Source organism: Monopterus albus, unplaced genomic scaffold, assembly GCF_001952655.1.
Source record: "Monopterus albus unplaced genomic scaffold, M_albus_1.0 scaffold87.1, whole genome shotgun sequence".
NCBI classification, from domain to species: Eukaryota; Metazoa; Chordata; class Actinopteri; order Synbranchiformes; family Synbranchidae; genus Monopterus; species Monopterus albus.
The window spans coordinates 598,398-621,182 of record NW_018127967.1 but is presented as its reverse complement, the minus strand read 5'-3'; the positions used below and the strand labels follow the sequence as shown (position 1 = coordinate 621,182).

Here is a 22,785-nt window from a genome sequence, read left to right as displayed (position 1 = left end):
AAGTAAACTTCTTTTCCTTCCTGTCGATGTTACAGGACAGAGAGAGGAAAATACTCCAGTCTTGGACCATGGTTTCTAGAAAGACATTTTTTATTAGTGGACACTGTATTATTCAAGGTTTTAGTCCTTTCGACTAATCAGATGGTGGTAAATCAATATCAATTTTAGCCAAAAATAAATCTATTCAATAATATTGGGTGTCAGTTCGTTGCCATAACTTTTAAAAAATTGCTCACATCAGGCCATAGGGGCAACCAAGCCTAATACACACCCTTGGATTGTCATAACAACACAAAAAGTCAAGGCTCATTGTGCTAATAAAGTAAAGAACTATTGATGATTGACTGACAGCAAGCTCGACCAGTCTATGCATATAAAACTGGGTAGAGAACAACTCTGAGAAGGGGGAACCATCAAACGTTTGGCATCTTTACTGAAAAATGACTTAAACCATTAATTAATTATCAAAATGATTGCAGATTAATGTCCCATTAACTGAACCACACACACACACGTGTATATATGTATGTATGAATGGATATATATTAGTCCAGTCTTTCATGTGCCCCTAATTAGGACTGAACTCTGAAGAGGATACAAGGCCTTTTGCATAGGAGCTACTGCAGTTTAACTGCTATTTCCTCTGCCCTCCAGCAGCCAAACGAATGGGGAAAAAAAAGACGATTCTCAAAGCCTTTCCTAAAAATGCCTCTGAAACGTGCTGTTGTTGGCAGACAGCCCAGGTCTGTTAACATAAGAGCGTGCTCCCTGTGGGCTTGCTAAATCACTCTGATACCCATAAGATGTCTGGACCAAAGCAACCCAGGCCTCATATGCTGCATGCCCAGCTGGGGGTTTGCGTGTGTGTTTATCTGTGGTTGTGTGGACACATGTTAGCTTGATACCATTGTTGGGAGGACATTTTAGCTGGTCCTCACATTCTCAAAGGCCTGTTTGAGGATTAAATCCTGGTTTTAGATTTAAGGTTAGGAGAGGCATTTACTGTAATTGTGATGGTTAAGATTAGAGTAAGAGACTAGGGAATGGAATATATCAACAAGCGTCTTCACAACTATAGTACGACATAGGAGTGTGTGTTAGGGGATCTCAGTCACAGAGCTGCAAACAGCTGACTCTCTTGATAACTTGCAGTATGTCCCTTTTGACCGAAAACAGATAGCATGGAATAAATGTATGTGTGGTGTGTGTGCCAAAGAAAGATTGTGTCAAGCAAGGTTGAAACGTCACACTAATTTTGTATTTACATCAGCTTTTTTTAAGGTAATAAATGAACAAAAGGGCGGTCTTGTCTTTGGAGAGGTGGAAATAACTAAAACAGGATTTCTGTTTTAGACTGAGATAAATCTACATAGACATCTTTGATCTGTAATGACCTTACTTAGATATTTAAGCCTGTTTTTGTTCTTTTGTTTTGCCTGTTTTTCCCATTTGCTATGGCAGGATGCTGATGAGACTGAGGCCACTGAGGTAAGGAGGTGCGCTCCAGCTGGTCTTTGACAGTCACTGATCTGACACCAAATCCACACACAATAATTACACATAGGTGCACAAAACAACAAAAGCTTGCAGCTCCTGAGCCATGCAAAATAAACACATAAACGGGTCCCAGTCAGTCATGCTATAGGCATCACTGACAGCAGTCTGTGTGCTGCTGTTACTCACTACAAGCTGTGGGGAATGGAAATGGTACAATTCCCTTTAGGGGTGCTTCTTCAGGCCAGGCACATGAAAATATATTTTCAGTTTGTGATTGAAGTTACCACTGTTTTAAGTGTAATAGATCTATATTAGGCTGGTTCTTCCAAATGTAGACCACCCTAAGTACAATCCAAACATACAATATATGCAGCTAATTTCCATAGGTACAATATGTTTTCGGTGGAAACAGCATAAAAAAAGCCAGCTAAAATTATTCTTCAGTGTATCAGATGGAAATGTCACATTGTAGGTAGTCTTTTAGACTGGACGTGAAACTCCTCAGTTTGGTATAAAAAGCAGTAGATCTTGTACCTGTACATTCAGTTTTAAACCAGGGTTTCAACAGGTGCTTCAGGAAAAATAGTGTGCAATTGCAAGTGGGATATTCACACAGGGAGTAATTAACACTGTAAATGACCCGAAATGTGTTAACAATGTGTCAGTGAAGTGCAAACAGTCACACTGGTTAAATATTAGATCAACCGATTATAAAGTTAGTACTGAGACCTGTACGTTGTTGTGTTGAAGATTTCAGGACCATCTGGAAAGCAACTCAGCTGTCCATGAGAAAAACATCTGGCTGAGGAAATGAAGCTGAGGTGCATGCATGTTTGGTGGTCTTCATCCAGTGCAACCAAATGTTTTGCATCCACATAGTTTGGTTTACTACTCTCAGTTCCTGTGTTGTATGTTTCTGAGGAAGTGCCAAATCTAAGTGCAAAATGTAATAGGTTCTTGCACATAATGTAATGAGTTATCACATTTTGCACAAGTTATTACATTTAAAAAGTGTAGTATTTAGAGTTGGCCCAGTTCATGCATAACTGTTTCCATCCCAACCTTCACTTCATGGACTGTATGATTCCACCATTTCAGCTGTGTTTCGGTGTTTAGTGGTGCCATTCAGATGCACACCACAAATGATGCATATTTCCTTTAAGTGCATTTTAGGTTTTTAATGTACTGAAAAACTTTAAAACCAGTGCAATTAAAATGTGCACACGGGCATTCTGTTAATAGTGTTTTGTTTTTTTTTTACTGCTTATGAACCCACATAGTTGGGGACACATTCAGTCACACAACGTTTGTTTTTTTATTAATAGCACTGTCATGATTGTAATGCATGCATGCAAGTGTTTTAATGAGCCCTACTAATAAAATTTAAGTCCCTTTTCCATTACCTGGTACCGGCTCAACTCAACTCAATTCTACTTGCTTTTGGCACCGGGTGTTTGGTTTTCCACTGCAGATGGTCTCCTCTCAGGGTAGCTGGTTGATACAGTGACACCACATCACACTGCCGTGACCTTGTCACAGTAACAATGGAGGACATCAAAGGCACACTGTTCTTGATTCTCGGTATGTGGCTGTCTTTAGTTAGTACAGTAACTACAGTAAAGTAGTGGTTAGCGTTAAAAATAACATTGTTGTTAAAAACGTACACAATTTCTCTGATCAGTCGCTAGTTTGCAGTGTTTAAATGCTACCGTTTGGTATCACCTCTGGTACCTCATTGGAGGTGATACCAAACATAGACCAGGTACCAAAATCAGAATCAGCTTTATTGGCCAGGTGTGTTGGACACGCGAGGAATTGGTTGGTTGCTGAACCAAACAGGACAGTGATGGATGTGCAGAGAACAGATTCAATGATTCCTCTGAGGAAATGTATCAGCAGCTCCCCAGCTCAGACCCAGCAGCCGCCCCCCACAACAATTACAGGTTTGTGCTTTTGTTGTAACAGGACTTTCTCATAATCACCTTTTTCCTGATACTAGGATAGCATAAATGCATATATGTTTCAATGGGAATGAAACATGCTGTTACACATCTACTATTCATCTAATCTTTACTTATGACCTTTACTTACCTGTAATTCTTTACAGGTAAAAGATTGTAACTTCTGACCAGCCATTCCCAACATCTGTATACATTATAGTGCTTATAGTATACATAATATACAGTACATTCATAAACTGATCTAGATTTGTCAGTATCTTATTTAGGCCTTTAATTTGGCTTTGGTCTTTTTTTGGTGGAATCTGGGAAAAGTGTTTTATTTCAGTAGATAAAAGACCTAAAATGCACTGAAAGGAAACATGAATTACACATGTCACAATTGAAATGGTAGCTAATAAAGTCCATGATGTGCATGAAATACTCAACATGCTGGACCTTTAAATATTAACATTTTATCTGTTATTACATGATTTTTTATAAAATACCATATATTGGGTTAGTACATTTTCTTTTTGAGTTGAAAAACGTTGACTCAGTGTGATAACTTATTACATTATGTGCAAAAACAAATTATTTGCAAAAACATTATATTATATATTGCACTGTTACATTTTTGGCAAATTATTACATTCATCAGCTTTTATTACATTATGTGCAGTTTTCACATTATGAGTTTCTACAAGGGCAACTTTGCAAAATCAGCAAAAATGGCTGAAGATGGATGGCAAAACATGGCTGACAAATTAAATGCTTACGTATCACATTTAAATCTTTAATGTTGCCACAGTATTGCCTGTGTAGTTAGTATTAGTAGCAGTCAGTGGTGGTGCTGTATTCGAGCGCATTATACCGAGAGGTGTTTCCATTACTGTGCTCCCCTCATGTATGTACATGAACATGGGTGTGAATGAAACAGTAGCTGAACGTTTAACCATGACAAAGGTGGTATTTATTGCAGGGCTGTTGTAATAAATTACATTTGGTTTTACAGGTGTGTCTAATAAACTGTGTGTGATAATTATTCAGAATAACATTAGGCTGACCATGTTAGATTTCAGTTTGAGTTATCTGGGAATTTTAGCACTGATAATAACTTCATTAGTATAAAATGATAATACAATTCAAAGAAAAACTTCAAAACAGGATTACAGGCACAGGATTGTTAGTCTTTTAATGTGCTGTAAACAAAAACCTGTGATAGAAATGTCAATAGGTCATAAATAAAGGCCAATAATGGTCACAAGTCTGTGATGCTCTCATCTTTTCATCATTCCTTTTCCTCCTTTCCTCCTCTTTTGTCTGTATAAATGTCAGTATCTTTTCTTTACCTCTCCCTGACTCTAGTTGCCATATTCCCCCAAGTTGGCCACACACTGGAAGCTGCACTGTAAACTTATCAGGAGTGAAGAATGGGGATCTGCTGTGCTCTCTTCCTTTCAGCACAGATGTCAAGGTGAATTTGGGGGACTCCTTAAATAACCAGCTCCAGGACCCTGGGACCTTCCCAGTCCCTCTGTCAGATGCACAGATTAGAGAAAGCCTTTTGTTTACTGGGTATTTTTAATTATAATAATATTTAAAGAAAGCAGACTCTTTATACAGGGTCTTAAAAAAGCAGGGCCCCAGAAATACTTGGACAGACATCAGTTTAATTTGGTTAACATGCAGTGACACACTGGTTAAGGCTATAATTATTTATGGGCATCTTGTTTACTTAGGGGTTTAAGGCTCTGGAGCCTTTGATGCATTTCTTCACAAAGATTTTAAATAATCTTAAATAAAAAGTAAGTACTTTCCACAAATGGCAGACCTGTGTATTCTATGTTGACATCATAATGTTTAGACCATGTGAGGGCACTCCTACATACAGACACTCACTCTGGTGTAGGTGTTGGGGTACTTTCAACTCTTAATGTTTAAGCCTGTTCCCAAAAAGGATGATTTTTTAGAATAAAATAGTGCTAAGATTTTTTGGGGTAACTGTAACTCATCTAATCTGGCAGTGTTACATGGTGTTGTAAATAAAACATCTTATAATTTCAAGTGTTAAGTGACTGAAGTGTGGCAGATTACTCGATATATGTATGGACATAGAGAGGTACCGGCAGAGGCGCCTGATAAGAAAGACAAGAAAAGATTTCTTTTTGACAGCAGAATACATTTTTGACAAGTTGACTAGAACTTGATGTTCAGCATGTATCGATTTCTGAGCAGCTACTCTGCCTCACCCATGAAATACAGTACACACACACACGCACACACACACAAAGTGCTGTGGGAAGCAGTGGTCCATCAGCTGGCACACAGCTGGGAATACTCAGGATGCCTAGGGATCCAGTTGCTCCCCCGGTTGCACCACCAGCCTGCAGTTTTTTGGCACCAGAGCCCTTGAGTCCAGGGTTTGTAACATGGTGCAATAAAAAGTCACATTTGTCTACACACCTTGTCTATTTACAACTCACAGAAAAAGGTTCAGCTAAGCTCCTCTGATTATACTGTATCATGAAATGTCTGAGAACAGAGCCAGGTCTGGCAGTGAGACACTTCTGAGAAAAATACTAAAAATACCATGAAAGACGCTATAAATCAGCTAGATCAAGTTTGTCTATCTGATCCTCTATCTGTCCATCTGTCACAACTGATCCACTGCAGCACCACAGCACCACTGATCAGCCTTTGATGCAATTTATAGGAATCTTGCACGCTACCTTCATGATGATACACCTTTGTATGGGAAGGGGGGGGGGACGTAGGTAAATCACAAAACTTTACAAAAATAACAAGGTTCAAAGTTAGAGTAAGGTTCAGCTTTGGTTATGGCAAGAGTAGGTCTGCAGGAAATGAATGCAATTCTGTGTAAGTGACAAAACCAAGGATGTGTGTCTTTGTGTGGGAGTGTCAAGCCTGTCATGCTCTTATCTTGTGTTGTTTTATGCACCCTCCAGTGACACACAGAGCTGTAGTGCTATTTGTTCAAGTACTGAAATGCACCTATGATGAGCGTGCATGTGTACATGTGCACAGTTAAGCTGTGGATTGTTTTGAGTGCTATGGAAACACTGTTCTTTACAATTAGCCAAGTATAACTGAATTAGTAGCCAGTTGTCAGAGGGTGAATGTTATAGCTATAGATGATCTCAATTTTCATGTGAAAGAATGAGAAACAGTCAAATTAATTTACTATTGCAGAACCTGTAATACCTATGGTATTTTTCATTGCTGTTGTCGGTCCACACTGTACCACTACACCCCCACTAACTTCAGATGCTTTTTGTTCTGAAACAGGGACTGCATTATTGTTGTCATCAATGCTAGTAAGCTAGCTCAAACTGGTAGAAGCCAACTAGCTAGTCTGAACTGGGTGTGGGCCTGGTTTTATTATCACTGTGTAATCAACATTACCTCATCAGAAATGTCTACGTTTTTAGCTGTTCCTAAAAATGAAAGCATGTTTTACTGCTTATTCATTTTTATTAATTAGCAGTAGCTAGCAATGCAGCTATATTCTCTGCCCTGTTGCAAGGCTACTGTGAGGTACCAGCTATTTTAAGGTGAAATATGTTCTTACATGTTACTTAGTGCATTACGTAACATGAATCAATCAATACACCTTAAAATTTAATATGAGAACTTAGACTATATTAATTTGTCTTTAGTGGTTTGCAAGACATACGCTTTACTGAAGACTAAATCTTCAAGCACTCACAAAAATGTAACATTGTATGAATCTCAACTGGATTATGCAAATATATTTTGTCCTCTCTTGGACAAAAAATGTTGTGTAGCATTATCCCGGTGCACTCCAGCAGCAGTACACCTGTACAGTACATGGTGACACAGCAAAAAGAGTTTGATGCTTTGGCTTAGATTATGATGAACAATATATAAAGTGGAACGACTGTTCTTTACAGGGTTACAGGGGACTTGCTCTATTCTTGGGAACAACATACATGGTTTACACGTATTTCAGGGAACACTAGGTGATATTAGTCAAATGATCACAAGACAGCTGACACACAGTGAGCCTGGGACTTTTGGGGACCCAGGGCAGGTGAACAATTTTTCCTGATTGATGATCTAATTTATACAGTCACAGAATTCAACATGGGCAGACAGAATAAATCAGTGGTATCTTATTTAGTGAGGAAGTGACACCTGTCCCAAACGCAGCCCTGTCGGCCTATTAATGTATCATCTTCCCTGTCGTGCTGTACATCTGTCCACATAGCCACGTGACATTGTGTCTGTGTGTGTTTTCTTGTTTGTTATGGTTAGGCATTTAGTTCTGATGGTTGAGGTAAGGGTAAGAGGCTAGGGAATGCATTATGTCAACGAGTGTCCTCACAAAGATAGAAGTATGTGTGTGTGTGTGTGTGTGTGTGTGTGTGTGGCTGGGTTGAATCGGGTGGGTGCTGAACTATGCCAGCCATGCCACACTGCCATGTGTGTGTCAGATTACATGCCTCTGTTCTCCCCCGGTGACTGCCCCTGGGATACCAGTCAGGAAAACCATCAAAGTCTACTTCCTCCCTCAGAAACAGCACACTAAGGAGTCTTAATTCCCATCCCACCAATCATCTCTGTCACCTTCCCACTGAACTCAGCATCACCTCCTTTTTTTACCCTGGACTAATCCATCCTCATAGCTATGCTCCATGCCAGTGTGGGTGGAGGATTACATGTGAAGTAAATTCAGCAGCAATAACTAACTACGCAGGCTGGCTCATGTGGCTATTTTAAACAAACAATGACCTTATCACAGCTTGTTTGCTCAAAAATAATTGTTTGTGTTCTAAGCAAAAATGCAAGCAGTTTTTTTTTGACAAGGTCGATAAACTTGTGCTCATGTATTTTCACATACATAAATCACCATGTATTGTATACACAGAGTAACACAACAATGGCCTGATCTCATTCCAGAATATAAACATGGACTATCCTCAACCAGTGTTTACACAGCGATGAGGTACACTTCCTTTACCAATTACTGAACACAGTTTACAAAACTTATTTAAAGCTGCAAAATGGATATATACACAAACGTTTACACACAAAATTACTTTTGTACTTAGCTATTTGGCAACTTTTGCCTTTTGATATTCAAAGCTGCATTGTGGTCCATGATTTTGAAGGTAAGATGATGTAACTGGATAGTTTAATAAAGAGTCAGAAATCAGTCTGTTGTACCTTTTCACACCTTTCAGCAGCGTCTCACAATTTTCATTCCAGTAAGTCAGCCAGTAAGTGGACCTTTGAACTTTGATTTGAAAGCCACAAAAAACCTTCATGCTTGTAGCTCTCTGACTGCTAAAGGTTTAAGAACAAGAGCCATTTAAGGGTTCTTAATTTAATTGATTATCCTATTACTTCTGTCACACCTAAAAGTGTCAAAATTACATTTCCTGTCTTAAAATTGTGTTCTTTAAACTTTGCAGAAAGTGAGTTCATGAAACTCAGTGAGAGTTGCTTGCAAACCTGCCAACAGACCCAGTTTGAATGTGTTTTGCTGGCAATGTGGATTGTTTTTTGGGGGTCAGTTTAGCATAGCATCTCTCAGGAATCGTTGAAACTGTCCCATATAAGTTGAATACCAGTCACTGTTCTGGTCCTGGGTTGCATATATTGGTCTGGAGCATTTTCTTTTGATGAGGCAGCCAAGAAGTGCAAGTTAGAATAACTTATACATATCTAAGGCTGTACATGTCAAATTTCATATGCATACAGGGACATTTACTTGTCTAATTATTCTGCTAAATTGAATTTGATGAGAGAGCACAGTAAAAATAGCCAACTGTGTATCTCTCTCTCTGTTAAGTGTGCCTGTGTTTTTGCTTTGCTGCACCTAGGAACTTTCATTTCATAGCTAGTGTTACACTGTTTTTGTCTAGCCAGTGAAAATCTAGAATAATGTATGGCATAATCTGTAGTTGAGTCATATGTAGGCAGTCTGAAAAAAGGTTGTAGCAGAGAAAAAGGCAAACAGATCAAATAGCAAATGCAGTTGTTGTTGTTTTTTATCTCTGAAACATGACATTACACCAACTAAAATATTTTCAAATTGGTTAATAATTCTTTCCCTCTTGTTCATAAAACCTGGAATGTGACACGAGTCATATATGAAATTACTGAACTATCAGTCTGTAACCATGAAGTATCTCCTAGCTGGTCCCCTAACCCACAAACCCTACCCCAAACCCCATATTTAGAAGACAAACTGCCTGTTTGTCCCAAAACAGAGTCATGCTAAGACTAAAGTTATGCATATTATTATAACAGACAACCCTGACAATGACAGTGGCTGCCAATGAAAGCAAAGGCTCTCTGGAAGTCTTGTCCTCAGGAAAGAATCTTTACTCTTGGCAGCATGACTGCTCAGTATGTGATACTGACTGAGAGCTGACACATAGAGTACATAGTTTTACTCAACCAGCCAACAGACCAGATGGTATTCTGTGTTACAGAGGCAGAGGTTAGACTAATGTATGGGAAGATTTTAGAAAATGTCACATTAAAATGTCAAATTAGCAGAGGTGGGAGTAAGTCACACATGACACATGTGCAAGTCTCAAGCAAGTCCCAAGTTATGTGGTGAAAATCAAGCAAGTCGAGTCCCTGCCATAATAAGTGAAGCAAGTCAACTCATACAACATTCGGATGAACTGGTAATGTTATGGGAACGTCACGTATTTAAGTGAAACGTTCAAAAACCTCGTCTGATTATTAATTGTGCATTTGTAGGCTATAAACTAACCCTCAGCTAATAAATATAAAAAGAATCCCTTTCATGGCAAACAGAAACTCTTCTTAATAAAAATGCCTAATCAAATCAAAGCCAAGTCTAACAGCTTAAATTTAACATTAGCCTTCTAGCTAACATTTGACCAGCAAATAATTTAGCTAATGTTAGCTGAAAAGACACTTGTTTTGGAATGACAGATGAAGTTTGACATTGTGGTCATGTCACAGATTTTTTTGCTGCAGACTTTTCGTACAGCTGTTTTCTTTTTACTACCATCATCCACAACATAATCCTTGAACCCAAATTGGTTAGTAGCATGGCTAACCAAGACACAACGGAAACTCCCAGGCTGGAAACGTAAATGAAGCCACTCACATCAACTTGTCACAATGTGACCATATTGTACACGCCTACAACTCCCCTCCATACCCTGACCAATGCAGCCCATTGCATTAAACAATCAGTCAGTCAAACCTTTATTAAAAGACTCAAGGTCCATAAAAAAGAAGACAATAAAACAAGAACAAGGCAAAGGAAAGTAATTCTAGTTATAATAATAAAATAAAAAGAAAAGGAAAAAAACCAGCACAGAGTTGTTTTTTATCACTTAGTCAAGCAAGTCTCGACTCCTCAAGTTTGCAATTTAAGTCTGACTTGAGTCCAGTCATGTGACTCAAATGCCACACCTCTGAAAATTGGCAGACATCTATTTTAGTATGTAGAGAGTACAAATACAAAAAATATACGGTCACTCAATCTAAACAGATGAAACAGTTCATAATTTCTTGGAACGAACTATATAATTTGATACTAAGTTGGAGAAAAACAGTAAAGTCCTTGAGATAAAAGCCTCCTGTAAGAATAAGTTAGTATTAATCTACTGTTCATTTCATAGTGTCAGGTTTGCCCGGCTGCACCTGCCTCTCTCACTCTGTTTTTCTTTTTCGGCCCCGATTACACCACCTGGCACACCTGCTCCACTTCGTCGATCAGCTCAGGAGTGACCCCAGCGTCCGCAGCCCAGCCTACTCCCATCCATCTCACCACAAACTGGTTTCTCTGCTGCTGATCGACACCCGGTTACTCCCATCATTCTACACTTGCCTGTTTTCTTACTGACTGTTTCTCACTTCACTGTAAATAAATTTAGCACTGCTTGCACCGAAGTCAGCTACCTGGGTCTGCCTTTCTTTACTCGCACTCTTCCGTGTCCGAGCAGACACAACACATAGGCTTATAATATAGACTGTGGACTCAATATTTGAGGATGTGCACAAACAAAGCTCTTAAGGTTGGTATGTGGAACAGTTATCATGTGCAAACAGCTATATAAGCAGCACCCAATGGGAGAACTATAACTGAAATACAGCATCTTATAACAAAGAGTGTGTTGGCATGTGATATGGGCATGCTACATACGAGTATGACTCCAGTTTTCTGCCTCAGCTAGTTCATAGGCTTTGTTCTATTATCACTTTCTCTCAAAATTCCATCTTGGCCAAACCCTAATAGAGCACCATGGTGACTGTGCATACACAAGATACCCAGACTGTTGATATGAAGCTCACTCAGCTATAAGCAATGTGTCTGGTGATTCATCGCACTCCACTTAAAGCAGCACATACTGTATGTTACATATATTTTTAGGCCTGTTGCTCTGTTTCATGGTCATGATAAACATGTGAAAGACAACTGACTCCACTGCACCTTTGAAGTGTGTCACATTCTGCAGCTCTACTTTTAGCAACTTACAAAGTTCATTTTTCACAGGCTGCTCACAAACATGTCAAGCTCAGAATAATGCACAGTGCCCTCAAGTGAACAGAGACATCCAAACGACACGCTGGCCCAGAGACGGAGATAATCCACCTTATGTATAGATTGGTGGTACATAAAAGATTATTGGGCCGTTAAAATCCATCTGCTGTCTCAGCCACCTAGCACTCACTGTAAGTAATTAAACACCTGGCAGCCATGTGAACATACTGTAGTTTGGTTACTGGGGGGACACTCTATGACTATATCCCACAGTTCACTGTAGTACAAGAGTCGGCCGGCTGAACTGATAACAGCTAATGCAAATGTAATTAACAGCCAAAAATAGCTATGGATACTATATACGACAATTAACTCATACAGCGCAGGAAACCGACAATGGACATGTAAAAAATGGGTTTACAGGTCAGTGTTATGGATACTTGATATGGAAACCGGAGGTGTTCAATATCAAATAAAAAAATGTAAGATAAGTAAATAAACATGTAAATAAATAAACTGAAAAAACTTTTTTAAAAAGTTTACTATGACCTGGATGACTGAGAATCTGCACAGACATGTTAATAAATACAAAAAATGAAAATTAAAATAATTAAAATAATCAAAAATCATTTAAATGCTTAATACAATAAAATTATTATTCCATTTTGTGTGTTTTTTTTTTGTTTTTTTTTGCTTGTCTGTGGATTCAAAACAAAGCACCAGCTAATTAGAGCAGAGGAAAAATAGTGGTTATTGGGGAAAATGGAGCTGTGCAACATAAACAGACTTTGGACTTTTGAAATAAAACTTGCTGAAAATAAATAAAAATGAAAGAAATGCAGAATAAAATAATATTTCAGAATAATTAGCTGAGATTTTAAAGTGTATTGAATTATTTCACAATGTTATTGTTATATTGTGTGTATTTCTTTATGTGAGTATTTATTTCAAAATGTTTTATTTATTTCTTATTCGACACTGTGGCTCAAAAACTGTCGATGACTGTTGGACTGAGGACAGTGAAATCAGTATTACATCTAAGAATGTGTTGATTTAACCTGAGGGGAATTTACAGTCTATAATTTAAAAGAACAAACATGGTGGGTATTTCATAGACTGAATCCAGTACTTCTAGACTTAATATATTTAAGCTGGACAACTCTGGCAATGAAATATACAAAGAAGAAGTTAAACATCCAGTATACAGAATTTTCTACTTTCATGTAAGCTTTTATGGTGGAAAGTAAAATAACTACAGGACTTTTTTTTAACATTCACACTTTCTGTGGTGGGTGCATTAAAAGGAGTTTGGAAGGATGATAGAATTTGTAAAACTGTGGTGATACTGATGTGAATAAATGTAAGTTATTCACTTGTGGTATCAACGTTCTTAATATATGACACTTTCACAGAAAAAACTATATCAAATTTCACCTCAGAAAGCTTAACAGACATGTTCAAACATCCACCACAGAGAAAGAAAGAAAAGCTTTTAAAAATGTACTTTTAAGTGCTCTGTCATTTTGGCTGACAAATCTGATTTCTCCCAGACTCCAGTTGTACCAGTTGTGGGACACAGTGTGGGAAAGTCAAAAGAAGCTGTAAAAGTGCCAGACCATCTGGCAGTTCTGAGTTGAAAGGTTTCCACACCTGCAGCAACTGGAGAAAATCCTCTGAAGCTGCAAGCAAACGGCCACTTTAACAGACATGGGGCATCACCCAGGCACCTACTGCGAAATAAGACACTAGCATCATGTTGTCTAGACCAATTGGCACTAATGTGTTGTGACAGGAACCACCCCCTGTTCTCACGGGGCTGCACCCAAATCTGCATTGGACTTTAAAATGTGTGAGTGACACTGTCATATCAAACTCACTTACTACATTTATGGGAGTGTGTCTGTTTGGTCAGTGACTTCTGTTAAACCTTGCTCATGACTTCTCAGAGATTCTTCCTCGCTCCTCCATCCTCACTCCTCAGAGCAGAAATAAGAACTTTGCCACAACTTTCGCAATGCAGGACCAAAACAATCTCCAGGTGGAGCAATGATGATAGAACCTTAAAATACCCCCTGTTTTCTGTGTGCAGTGGCATTTATGTATATCTATAACTGTACTGATGGCTGATTTACTTGTGTAAGCATAAGACAAGAATAGCTAATGTGTTCATATCATATAAAAATGATTGTAAATACCATTCATATCAACATTCACGTCACATTTACCACTGGAAAACTCAAAATTTTCTGAAAGTTTTAATATAGCCTGAACACTGAGCACTTTATTAGGTACACCTATAAGACCAGCTGCAATTCAACACAACAAGCATCATAACATCAATGTTTGTGAAATTCATAATGTTTCAGTTTTTGGTGAAATTGTCAGAAATGTTTAAATTCAATTGTATGCTTATTATTGAAGTCATAGTTGAAGGTGGTGTTGTGCTGGACTGCATTATATTCGTAGGTGTTCTCAATAGTCTGACCCCCCTCATGTATGTAAATGTGGAGATAAAAATGTCATAAAAATCAAGCAAATATGTTCTCATATTGGCCAAAATTTGTCATTCAAGATAATTCCACTGGCATCCAACAAACATAATGTTGTATTGTCTATCCACAGTATTTCTAACTCTCACTCCACCAACGCTGCAATCATATATGACATGAACATTCAGAAGTTAGCACTGCTAAAACTAACAAAGGACCTACTTATCATTAAGCACTGGAAACCGTACCATCTTACTTTTGCTGGACCTTTAACACTGTTGACCATCTTATACTCTTGGGACATCGCAAAAATACTGTCGGCATTCAGGATACGGTTTTTGACTGGTTTACATCACATTTGAAAAAAAATCACTTTTAGTTAAATTTTCAAATGTTCTATCATTTCATGTGGTGTACCACAAGGCTCTATCTTTGGTCCTGTACTCTTCTCACTGTATACGCTAGCACTTGGGTCCATTTTTAGAAAACACAACATCACTTATCATTGCTATGCAGATTATACACAACTTTATTTTCCTCTGAAACCAAGTAAAACACTATCTATGGTTTCTTATATTATCTTGAAAGTATGAAATCCTGGATGAGCACAAATTCTCTTATTCTAAATGAAAATAAAATTTGGGTCCTAAGAGGTTCCCTGATAATTTGGCCAGTGCTCTCAGACCACTGTCTTCACATTTCTGCACATATGCCTGAAATTTAGGAATTCTTTTTGACTCTTCATTAAAATTTGACAAATGAATTCTGTTGTCAGCAGTAGGTTTTTTCATATGAGTCAATAGCAAAAGTTAATTTCTTTCATTTAGAGATTTGGAGACAGTCCCGCATGCTGTCATTACCTCATGTCTTGACTAATGCAATTCCCTATGTGGGAATCACTCATCCTTGGCTCACGTACAGTCAGTGATCAGTTACTACTCTGTTCCACATTCACAGTCCAAATCTAAAGGTGATAGAACTTTTTCAACTGCTGCTCCCAGACTGTGGAACAGTTTAGCCTTTAGTGTCAGATTCTCCACATCTGTTGCCACATTTACATAAGACTCATCTTTTCACAGTTGCTTTTGAATCTCCACAAAAAAACAGTGCCCTTTTACAATATTTACATTATTTTATCATTATTATTATTATTATTATTATTATCTTTTGTCCTGTTATTTTAATTTATGACTGCTTTTGAATTTTTTCCTGTGAAGCACTTTGGTCAATGACGTTTTTAAATGTGCTATGTAAATAAAACTGACTTGTCTTGACTTAACTTATTTTGTCACATTATTGAATTATCAAATGTCACTTTGTTTTTTCACCGATCAAAATAAAAACACACTGTCATAGTGAAAAGAGAACTCTACGAAGGAAATTAATTAAAATAATAAGACACTAAATAATTGATTGCACAAATATTCACCTCCTTTGATTATTTATTAGATGCACCTTTGGCAGCAGTACAGTCAGCTTTGCACAACTGGGCATTGGAATTTTTCTCCATTCTTCTTTGCAAAACTGCTCAAACCTTATCAGAATAGTGAGTAAATGGCCCTCTTCAGCCACAAATTCTCTACTGGATTGAGGTCTGGGCTCTGACTTGGCCACTCGTTATGCCCCTAGTCACGAGGACGTGTTGCTAGTTGACATATTTTGTAAGACTGAATATATCAATAAAATGTTTACAGATAATACAGTGTACTTGTTTTCCACTAAAATATTTGATGTTTCTGTAGTAACTACAGCATTACTAAAGGTTTTTATGGTATATTTAGGTACTCACAGCACTTGGTTAGACAAATTTGGTCTTGTTTAATACAGAGGGACTTTACAGTAACTTTAGACGCAGCATGTTTATTAACATGTAGCCAAAGCCATAATTATTTCCTAACCTTAACCAAAGTGCATTTGTTGTCTAAATGCAACCATAAATGGGAGAGTGGATGCAAACCCTGGTACCTGGTGTAACAGCAGCGTGGTTTATATACATGTCATCCATCCCAACAACCTCCTAGAAAATCTGTTGTCATTAAAGAATATGAAGCTTCATTCATTCAGAACAACAGTCTCTGAATATAAACCATTACATTTCCTACAATACATGTTCGCTGTTGCAATTTAGTTGGATATATAAAAATAAACTTTCTAGAAGACAGATATGACATGAGTGCCAAATAAATGCAAGGGTCAACATGTAAACACACAAAGTCACATAATGACTAATGCCTGTAGCAGGGAACAGGTGGCTTTAGTCCCCAAAGGAGCTGCTTTAGTTTGCAGATTCAAATCTGAAACAGTTATTGTGTAATCTTAATTACATTAATTTCCTGGATGTCTTATGTCTTTCTTATGCTGATGCTATAAGGAGGACATGTTGATAACCTGGTGCAAACACAGCCCTGTCATCTCCCACTAACTGCACAGATGAACAAAGAAGGAGAAACCGCTGTAGTCACCACTCTTATATCCATAAAGTGGAAAAATTAAACATGCCAACAAGTCAAAATATAGCAGTGCAAAACCGTATGCACACTAATGATTGTAATGGTTAGTGAAGCTCTCTGAACATGTGTTGCTGCCCACCCACTACAGCTCTGTCCATTAGCCTAAACATGCTTGAACCTGATGGTATAGCAACAGAGGAACTATTCAAAAAGAGACCAAATAAAGAAACCACTACTTGTACTGTATGTCTAAATATTGAACAGAAACCTACAGTGTAAAAGCATTATTGTAATGTCACTATTAGTAATGTCAGCAACCTGTTGTCATGTATGAAGCTACGCTGCATCTTGCACTGAGCAGTGATTGTCACTTGTCATCTCTGTTAGGTGCCTCATGTTCTTGAAAAACCTGATAATAAGTGAATGGACTGAAGGTGAGGAACCTACCTGGGGGGCACAGACAGTTGTGAGGAGCTTCCCTCACCTCCCTCGTCTTTGGCAGTCGCACTGCAAGCTTCTGCACAAGAAAGGGAAGAGAGAAAGACGGTTGTCACTTCAACATTATGTTGCATACAACATGAAATGTCTCTTGTAAAACATGACCTACATTTATCAGTAGATCCCCTTGACATTCAGTCAATCAAATCTGTGCATGCAGATGTCAAAAATGACAACCGACTTTCAGCTTTTGATTGCTGGGCTCTTAAAGACTGATATGCTAATGCTGCTAAATGTATATATGTATTGTTTTCAGAATCTTTCATTTGTCGTTTTAGAAATTCCCTGTCTAGAATTTTTCTGTTTGTGAGCCTTCTGTAAACCCACTCTAATCCAAGGTTTGTTAACAAATTCATAATTTTTTCTATTGGCCATTTTTTTCATATGTTTAACATGATATTATTAGAAACACATTGTAGCCCTTATGTACTTCATCCACATAAACTGGGTCCCAAATTGGTTGCATTAAATCCTGCTTAAAACTCCTGATGGCATCCTCAGATTTATTTCTTTTTAATTTATACACTTTAACTAATACTATTTATAAGAAGTCCACCTGTTACATCTCTTTCTGTGTTATTATACCAAGTATTAAACTGATTTGACTATGAGCTTGACAGTCCACCCCTGACTTTGGAAACAACCGATCAGCAGCAACAAAGTCCACCTGCTCACTTCTCCAGAGCTTTTGACTCTTTACTGTACAGCAGATGGAGTATGCAAGAAACTGCACATTTTAAAACCTTCCACGAGTCTGAACACTTTCAGGACTTTCATCCATGTTAAGAGTAAACTTTTATGCTCAGCTTTAAGCCGCCATGAAGTCCAGTTACAGTGCCATGACAACTGCCAGAACTTCAAATACTCATGAAGACCCCACAGTATGATGACAAGCTCCCGAATAAGAAAGTCAGTGAACCTTCACCTGAAATTACATGTGTAAAAGGCATCACATACTGTGAGAAATCAAGGCTTGAGGTAATAATTGTGCTGTAGTAGTCTGATTACTGTAAAGCCCATAAAAGACTAAGGCTACTCCAGTACATTCTCCACTACACAGCAGTCAGTGCCACTGGTAGTGGTCACTGGCAGAGGAGAGCCCACTCCAGTCTGTTCAGAGGGCTGCAACAGGTGCTGAAGGGGACATGATGCAGCACCATCACTCTGAGCAATGCTGTGGTATTCTGGATACTGACTATTGCCTTCTTTTTTGAAATATGTCAGATATTGACCATTTCAAAATGGCCGTAAAGCATCTTTTTCATTGCATTGTCATTCGAATGAGCTACAGTCAGAACATAATTCAAGTCTGGTTTGCAAAGTCATTTTCTCCTTCAGGTACAATATTGTCTAAAAATGAAAACAAAGTCAGTTTCACATTCAGAGCCCTGTGATAAACTGGCGACCAGTCCAGGGTGGACCTTGCCTCTCACCAAAGGTCAGCTGGGATTGGCTCCAGCCCCCCATGACCCTATTCAGGAATAAGCAGTATAGATGATGGAGAGATGGAATTTCACATTCGGTCTCATTATGATGGCACTGCCATGTCTGGTACTACATTAAAATATATATTTTTTTTTTTTCAGTGCAGTTTTCATTTTGAATTTGGCAATAACAATTTTCACATTTGAAATGCAAATGAAAATCAAAATGAAATGTTATTTCATTTAAGCATTTTGTCAGGAGGCCTGAGTTGAGATGATTTCAGTCAGAAATCCCCTATAGACTACAACATTGATTGGCAAACTAATGAGAATGAATGCAGAGATTTTTAGACTGCAGCTAAAAACGAAAAACGATAAATGATGATACATACACTGTCACACTTGAATGTTTTCATGGGAGTATAAGTGTTTTAAATGTTAACAAATTATATTTTATGAATATCACAAAATGCTCAGTTTCTATTAACAAATGCATAGGTAAACAATATATGGATGATAAACCTTCCCAGAAACAATGAATGATATCATCACTGAGAGACTGTACTTAAAGAAGCTAGGGAAACAGGAGTTAGCATGAACGCGAGGTCAGGACTACATATATATATTATCCAACAAAAATGCTAATGTGGGATCTGAAGCCTCTTGTAGCTGAATTCTGTACCTCTTTGTAGCTGCAGCTGATTCATGTAACAGGCACACTATTAGCACATGGGTACCATCAATCACACAGTCCTAAAGCATTTAATATGGTGTCATGAAATGTCTTATTGGCTTCTTCTTGAAAGCAATCTTGTGTTTTTATTACAAAAACCTCATTGTAACTTCTTACTGTGCTGTATATCATTACAGTATCTGTCAGCATGCCTGTTTAGTCTCATATTTACCTGTAATGCATCATTCAGGTAGGTGACAGTAGTAACGTGTGTGTGTGTGTGCGCATGCCTTTGTATTACTTACATCATGAGGACCGAAACCTGTTAACACACTCACAGGGTGGCAACATGATTTAGGTTTAGGATGAGGTTAGGGTCAGGGTTATGGCTAGGATACGTCTACAGGAAATGAATGTAAGTCAACGTAAAGTCCCCACAAGGAATGAAAACACAGTGTGTGTGTGGCTATCACTAACTATACTGTGACAAAGTATATTTTTCAGATTTCTACAACAGACAATGTGGCCTACAGCTCCCATCATCTCTCTGCTCTCACTATACACACCAGGCTTCTACAGGTCTATGGAGACCACTCTGTAACTGTAAATGTTAAAGAAGCTATTTCTGGGGCAAGATAATGACAGAGAGAAGGGGAGATCAGGGGATTCTTGGTATTTTAGGTGCAGTGATTTTGGGGGAGGATCGACTGAATTTGAGGACCTCACATACTCTTAGCTTTGGATGCCTGTTAAGATTGTGCAATTATGAGGGCCTGTGAACCTTCAGATATGTACAGTATGTATTTGTTTGTATTCACAGAAGAAATAAGTTGTTGCTTGCATGATGAAGAGGATACTAGTTTGTAAAACAGTGGGCTTTGTTTTGAGCCGTGGCTAGTGGTGTTTTGATGGATTATAGTCGGTAAAATATTACAAAATATGAATCGTATGCCTGGCAGAACGCCCCCTAGTGGACCTGAGATGTTGCTTTAATGTGCTTTATTGCTTTTGCTGTGTTTATTGTGTGGAAAAATGGTTTATATGACGTTGTAGCCGAGGTTTCGCTAAACATTTTGATGTATACATTGTTGGGGGTCGGCTATCACAACTCGTGCAGCATTCCTGTATTTACCGTTAAGCCAGGGGGCTGTCGGGTTGATAATCTACTATGAAATATTGTAAAGTACACATAATGTCAATGCCAATCTTAGGTCTGAGCAATAAATATGGTGCTGGAACCAGGACATGCAGTTTACTAATAGTCCAGTCCTGTTTGTATAAAACAAATTTTACTAGAAACATTAGACAGGTAAGATAGCGGCCTCTGCCTCAATTCAAATTTGACTGGAGTAGTAACAATGACCAACCCTGTGCTGCTGGAACAGGGAACATTTTCCATAACAAAGGAAACTGGTCAACGTTGAATGAAATGACAGTGGATTCTGGACAGTGTTGGATGAAAACACCACAGACTTCTCTTTCTTTCTACAAGAGGTCACATCTGTGTTTCTGTCCCATGAATAATGACTATTTATACCTGCAGTACTAAACTAAGAGGCAGGCTACATCACCTCAGGCCTGTCCAGAGATAAAAACTGAGGGATCTTTCTCACAGGGCTCCATGTAGGCTCTCCAAATCCAGATACTCTAACAGGACTCTGTCACCAGAACATATAATGCATCTCATTTCTTTAAGGTGTTCACAAACAGAAATGTAAAATCGACAAGTGGTGATCAACACTATGCTCAGTGACTGTGTGCAGCTTCCTGAAGTTCTGTTGTGAAGCTGAGCTTGTCAGGTCTGGTACCACTGTGCTTCAGTGACCTTAGTTAAAACAACAATCAACAACAGCTGCATTGATGGGGGTATTTGGTTTCATATACCGGAGAGACAATGAAATACAATCCAGGAAGTCCAGTTGGATGAATGGATTTATGTGTTGTAATACTCACAGAAAGGTTTGTACAAGTCTGGAAAGATATCACACCAACTGTTTTATCTTGAGGTCAACATTTTACAAAGGATCCCCTGGGAATGCAAGTTGCACGTGCATGAATGGTCAACACTACGCCTTACCAGATGACGTCACATCTGTTTTGCAGAAAAAGATTAGCCTAGACTATGGTGGAACCATGCCCGACCCGTGACAGGACCGTGTACGCCCCTCTTCTTACCGTGTATCCCCCATGATGATGCAATGATCGCAGTGCTGCCTTGTTAACTCCCCTAAGCACTGTGTGTGCGAGCCGCCCACTGTGTTGTATATATCCACTAGGTGGAGCAGTGTTTGTTGTAGTTCATATAAGAGATAATTTGATCCTTTTGTTGGTGCCCAGACCTGCTGATGGATGAGAACAGTAGGACGCCGGACTGAGCTGAGGCGCTGGGTTGGCAGTGGCTGCCTACATATTAATCAGTGTCCGTGTCTGTCACAGTAATAACTACTATTTCATTATGTTTATAAGGTCAGCCCTTATACGCCTTTTGAGACATCATGCCACTGGCAGTTATTGCATTATGTCTACATTTATTGAATAGTTAAATCAGCGTTGTCAGCTCTACGCTGTAGAAAAGAGACAGTCACTCTCAGGCTCTGTTACTCTTTATGCTCTCCTGAATAGTACCTCTGTCTTTTTCTCCTTTTCAGGGCCAGTCTTGGACAAAAACAAACACTTTCTCTTCTAAAAATTACATTCCTATATAGCCTATGCAACTAAACTACACTTGTGTGTCTGTCTGTCTGTTTACGCCTGTGCTTTTTGTACCCATGTCCAACATTTTTCAGATTTTCAAAGAATCAAAAATATTGGAGCATCAATGACATAAAAAAAAATCTCCAAAACACCAAAAGTGTGTCAACTTTCCTGGCTTAGTCTTGATATCTCATCTAGTCAAGTCTCTTGAGGTCTTGTTTTGCATTTCCTTTAAATGCAGTCTTTGCAGATGTAACCATCTTCATCAAAAATACCATTATCCCTGTTTTTCTTTTGTCTCTTCCCACTTTTCCTTTCTCTGCCTATCCTGCCTGTCTGCAATGCACAATTGTAAAAATAAATGTTAGGATTTTTGCATCAACATAACAACACCTATAAACGTGTTTCTGCACTCAGTTCCCCCATACCTTCTCTGTACGAGGGTATGTATGTGTGACTTATGTTAGCTTAGGTCCATGGTTCTCAAAGTGTGGGGCACGCCCCACTAGTGGGGAATAAAGACATGACAGGTGGGGCGCAATGAACAGAGAAAATTAGAAATGGGTCATTAATACAAGTAAATTAAAATAACATCAGTTCGG

The 22,785-nt window shown here is 38.5% G+C and overlaps 1 protein-coding gene across 12 annotated transcripts in view; it reads right to left on the bottom strand.

Annotated features, from left to right (window-relative positions):
- col13a1 (collagen, type XIII, alpha 1) overlaps positions 1 to 22,785 on the bottom strand; it is a 124,953-nt gene that overhangs the window by 97,747 nt on the left and 4,421 nt on the right. For all 12 annotated transcript variants that reach the window (XM_020607612.1, XM_020607621.1, XM_020607617.1 and 9 more), the window contains exon 2: positions 17,342 to 17,411. In XM_020607612.1, coding sequence (XP_020463268.1) covers positions 17,342 to 17,411 — 70 coding nt within the window. The remainder of the gene's footprint in view (positions 1 to 17,341; positions 17,412 to 22,785) is intronic.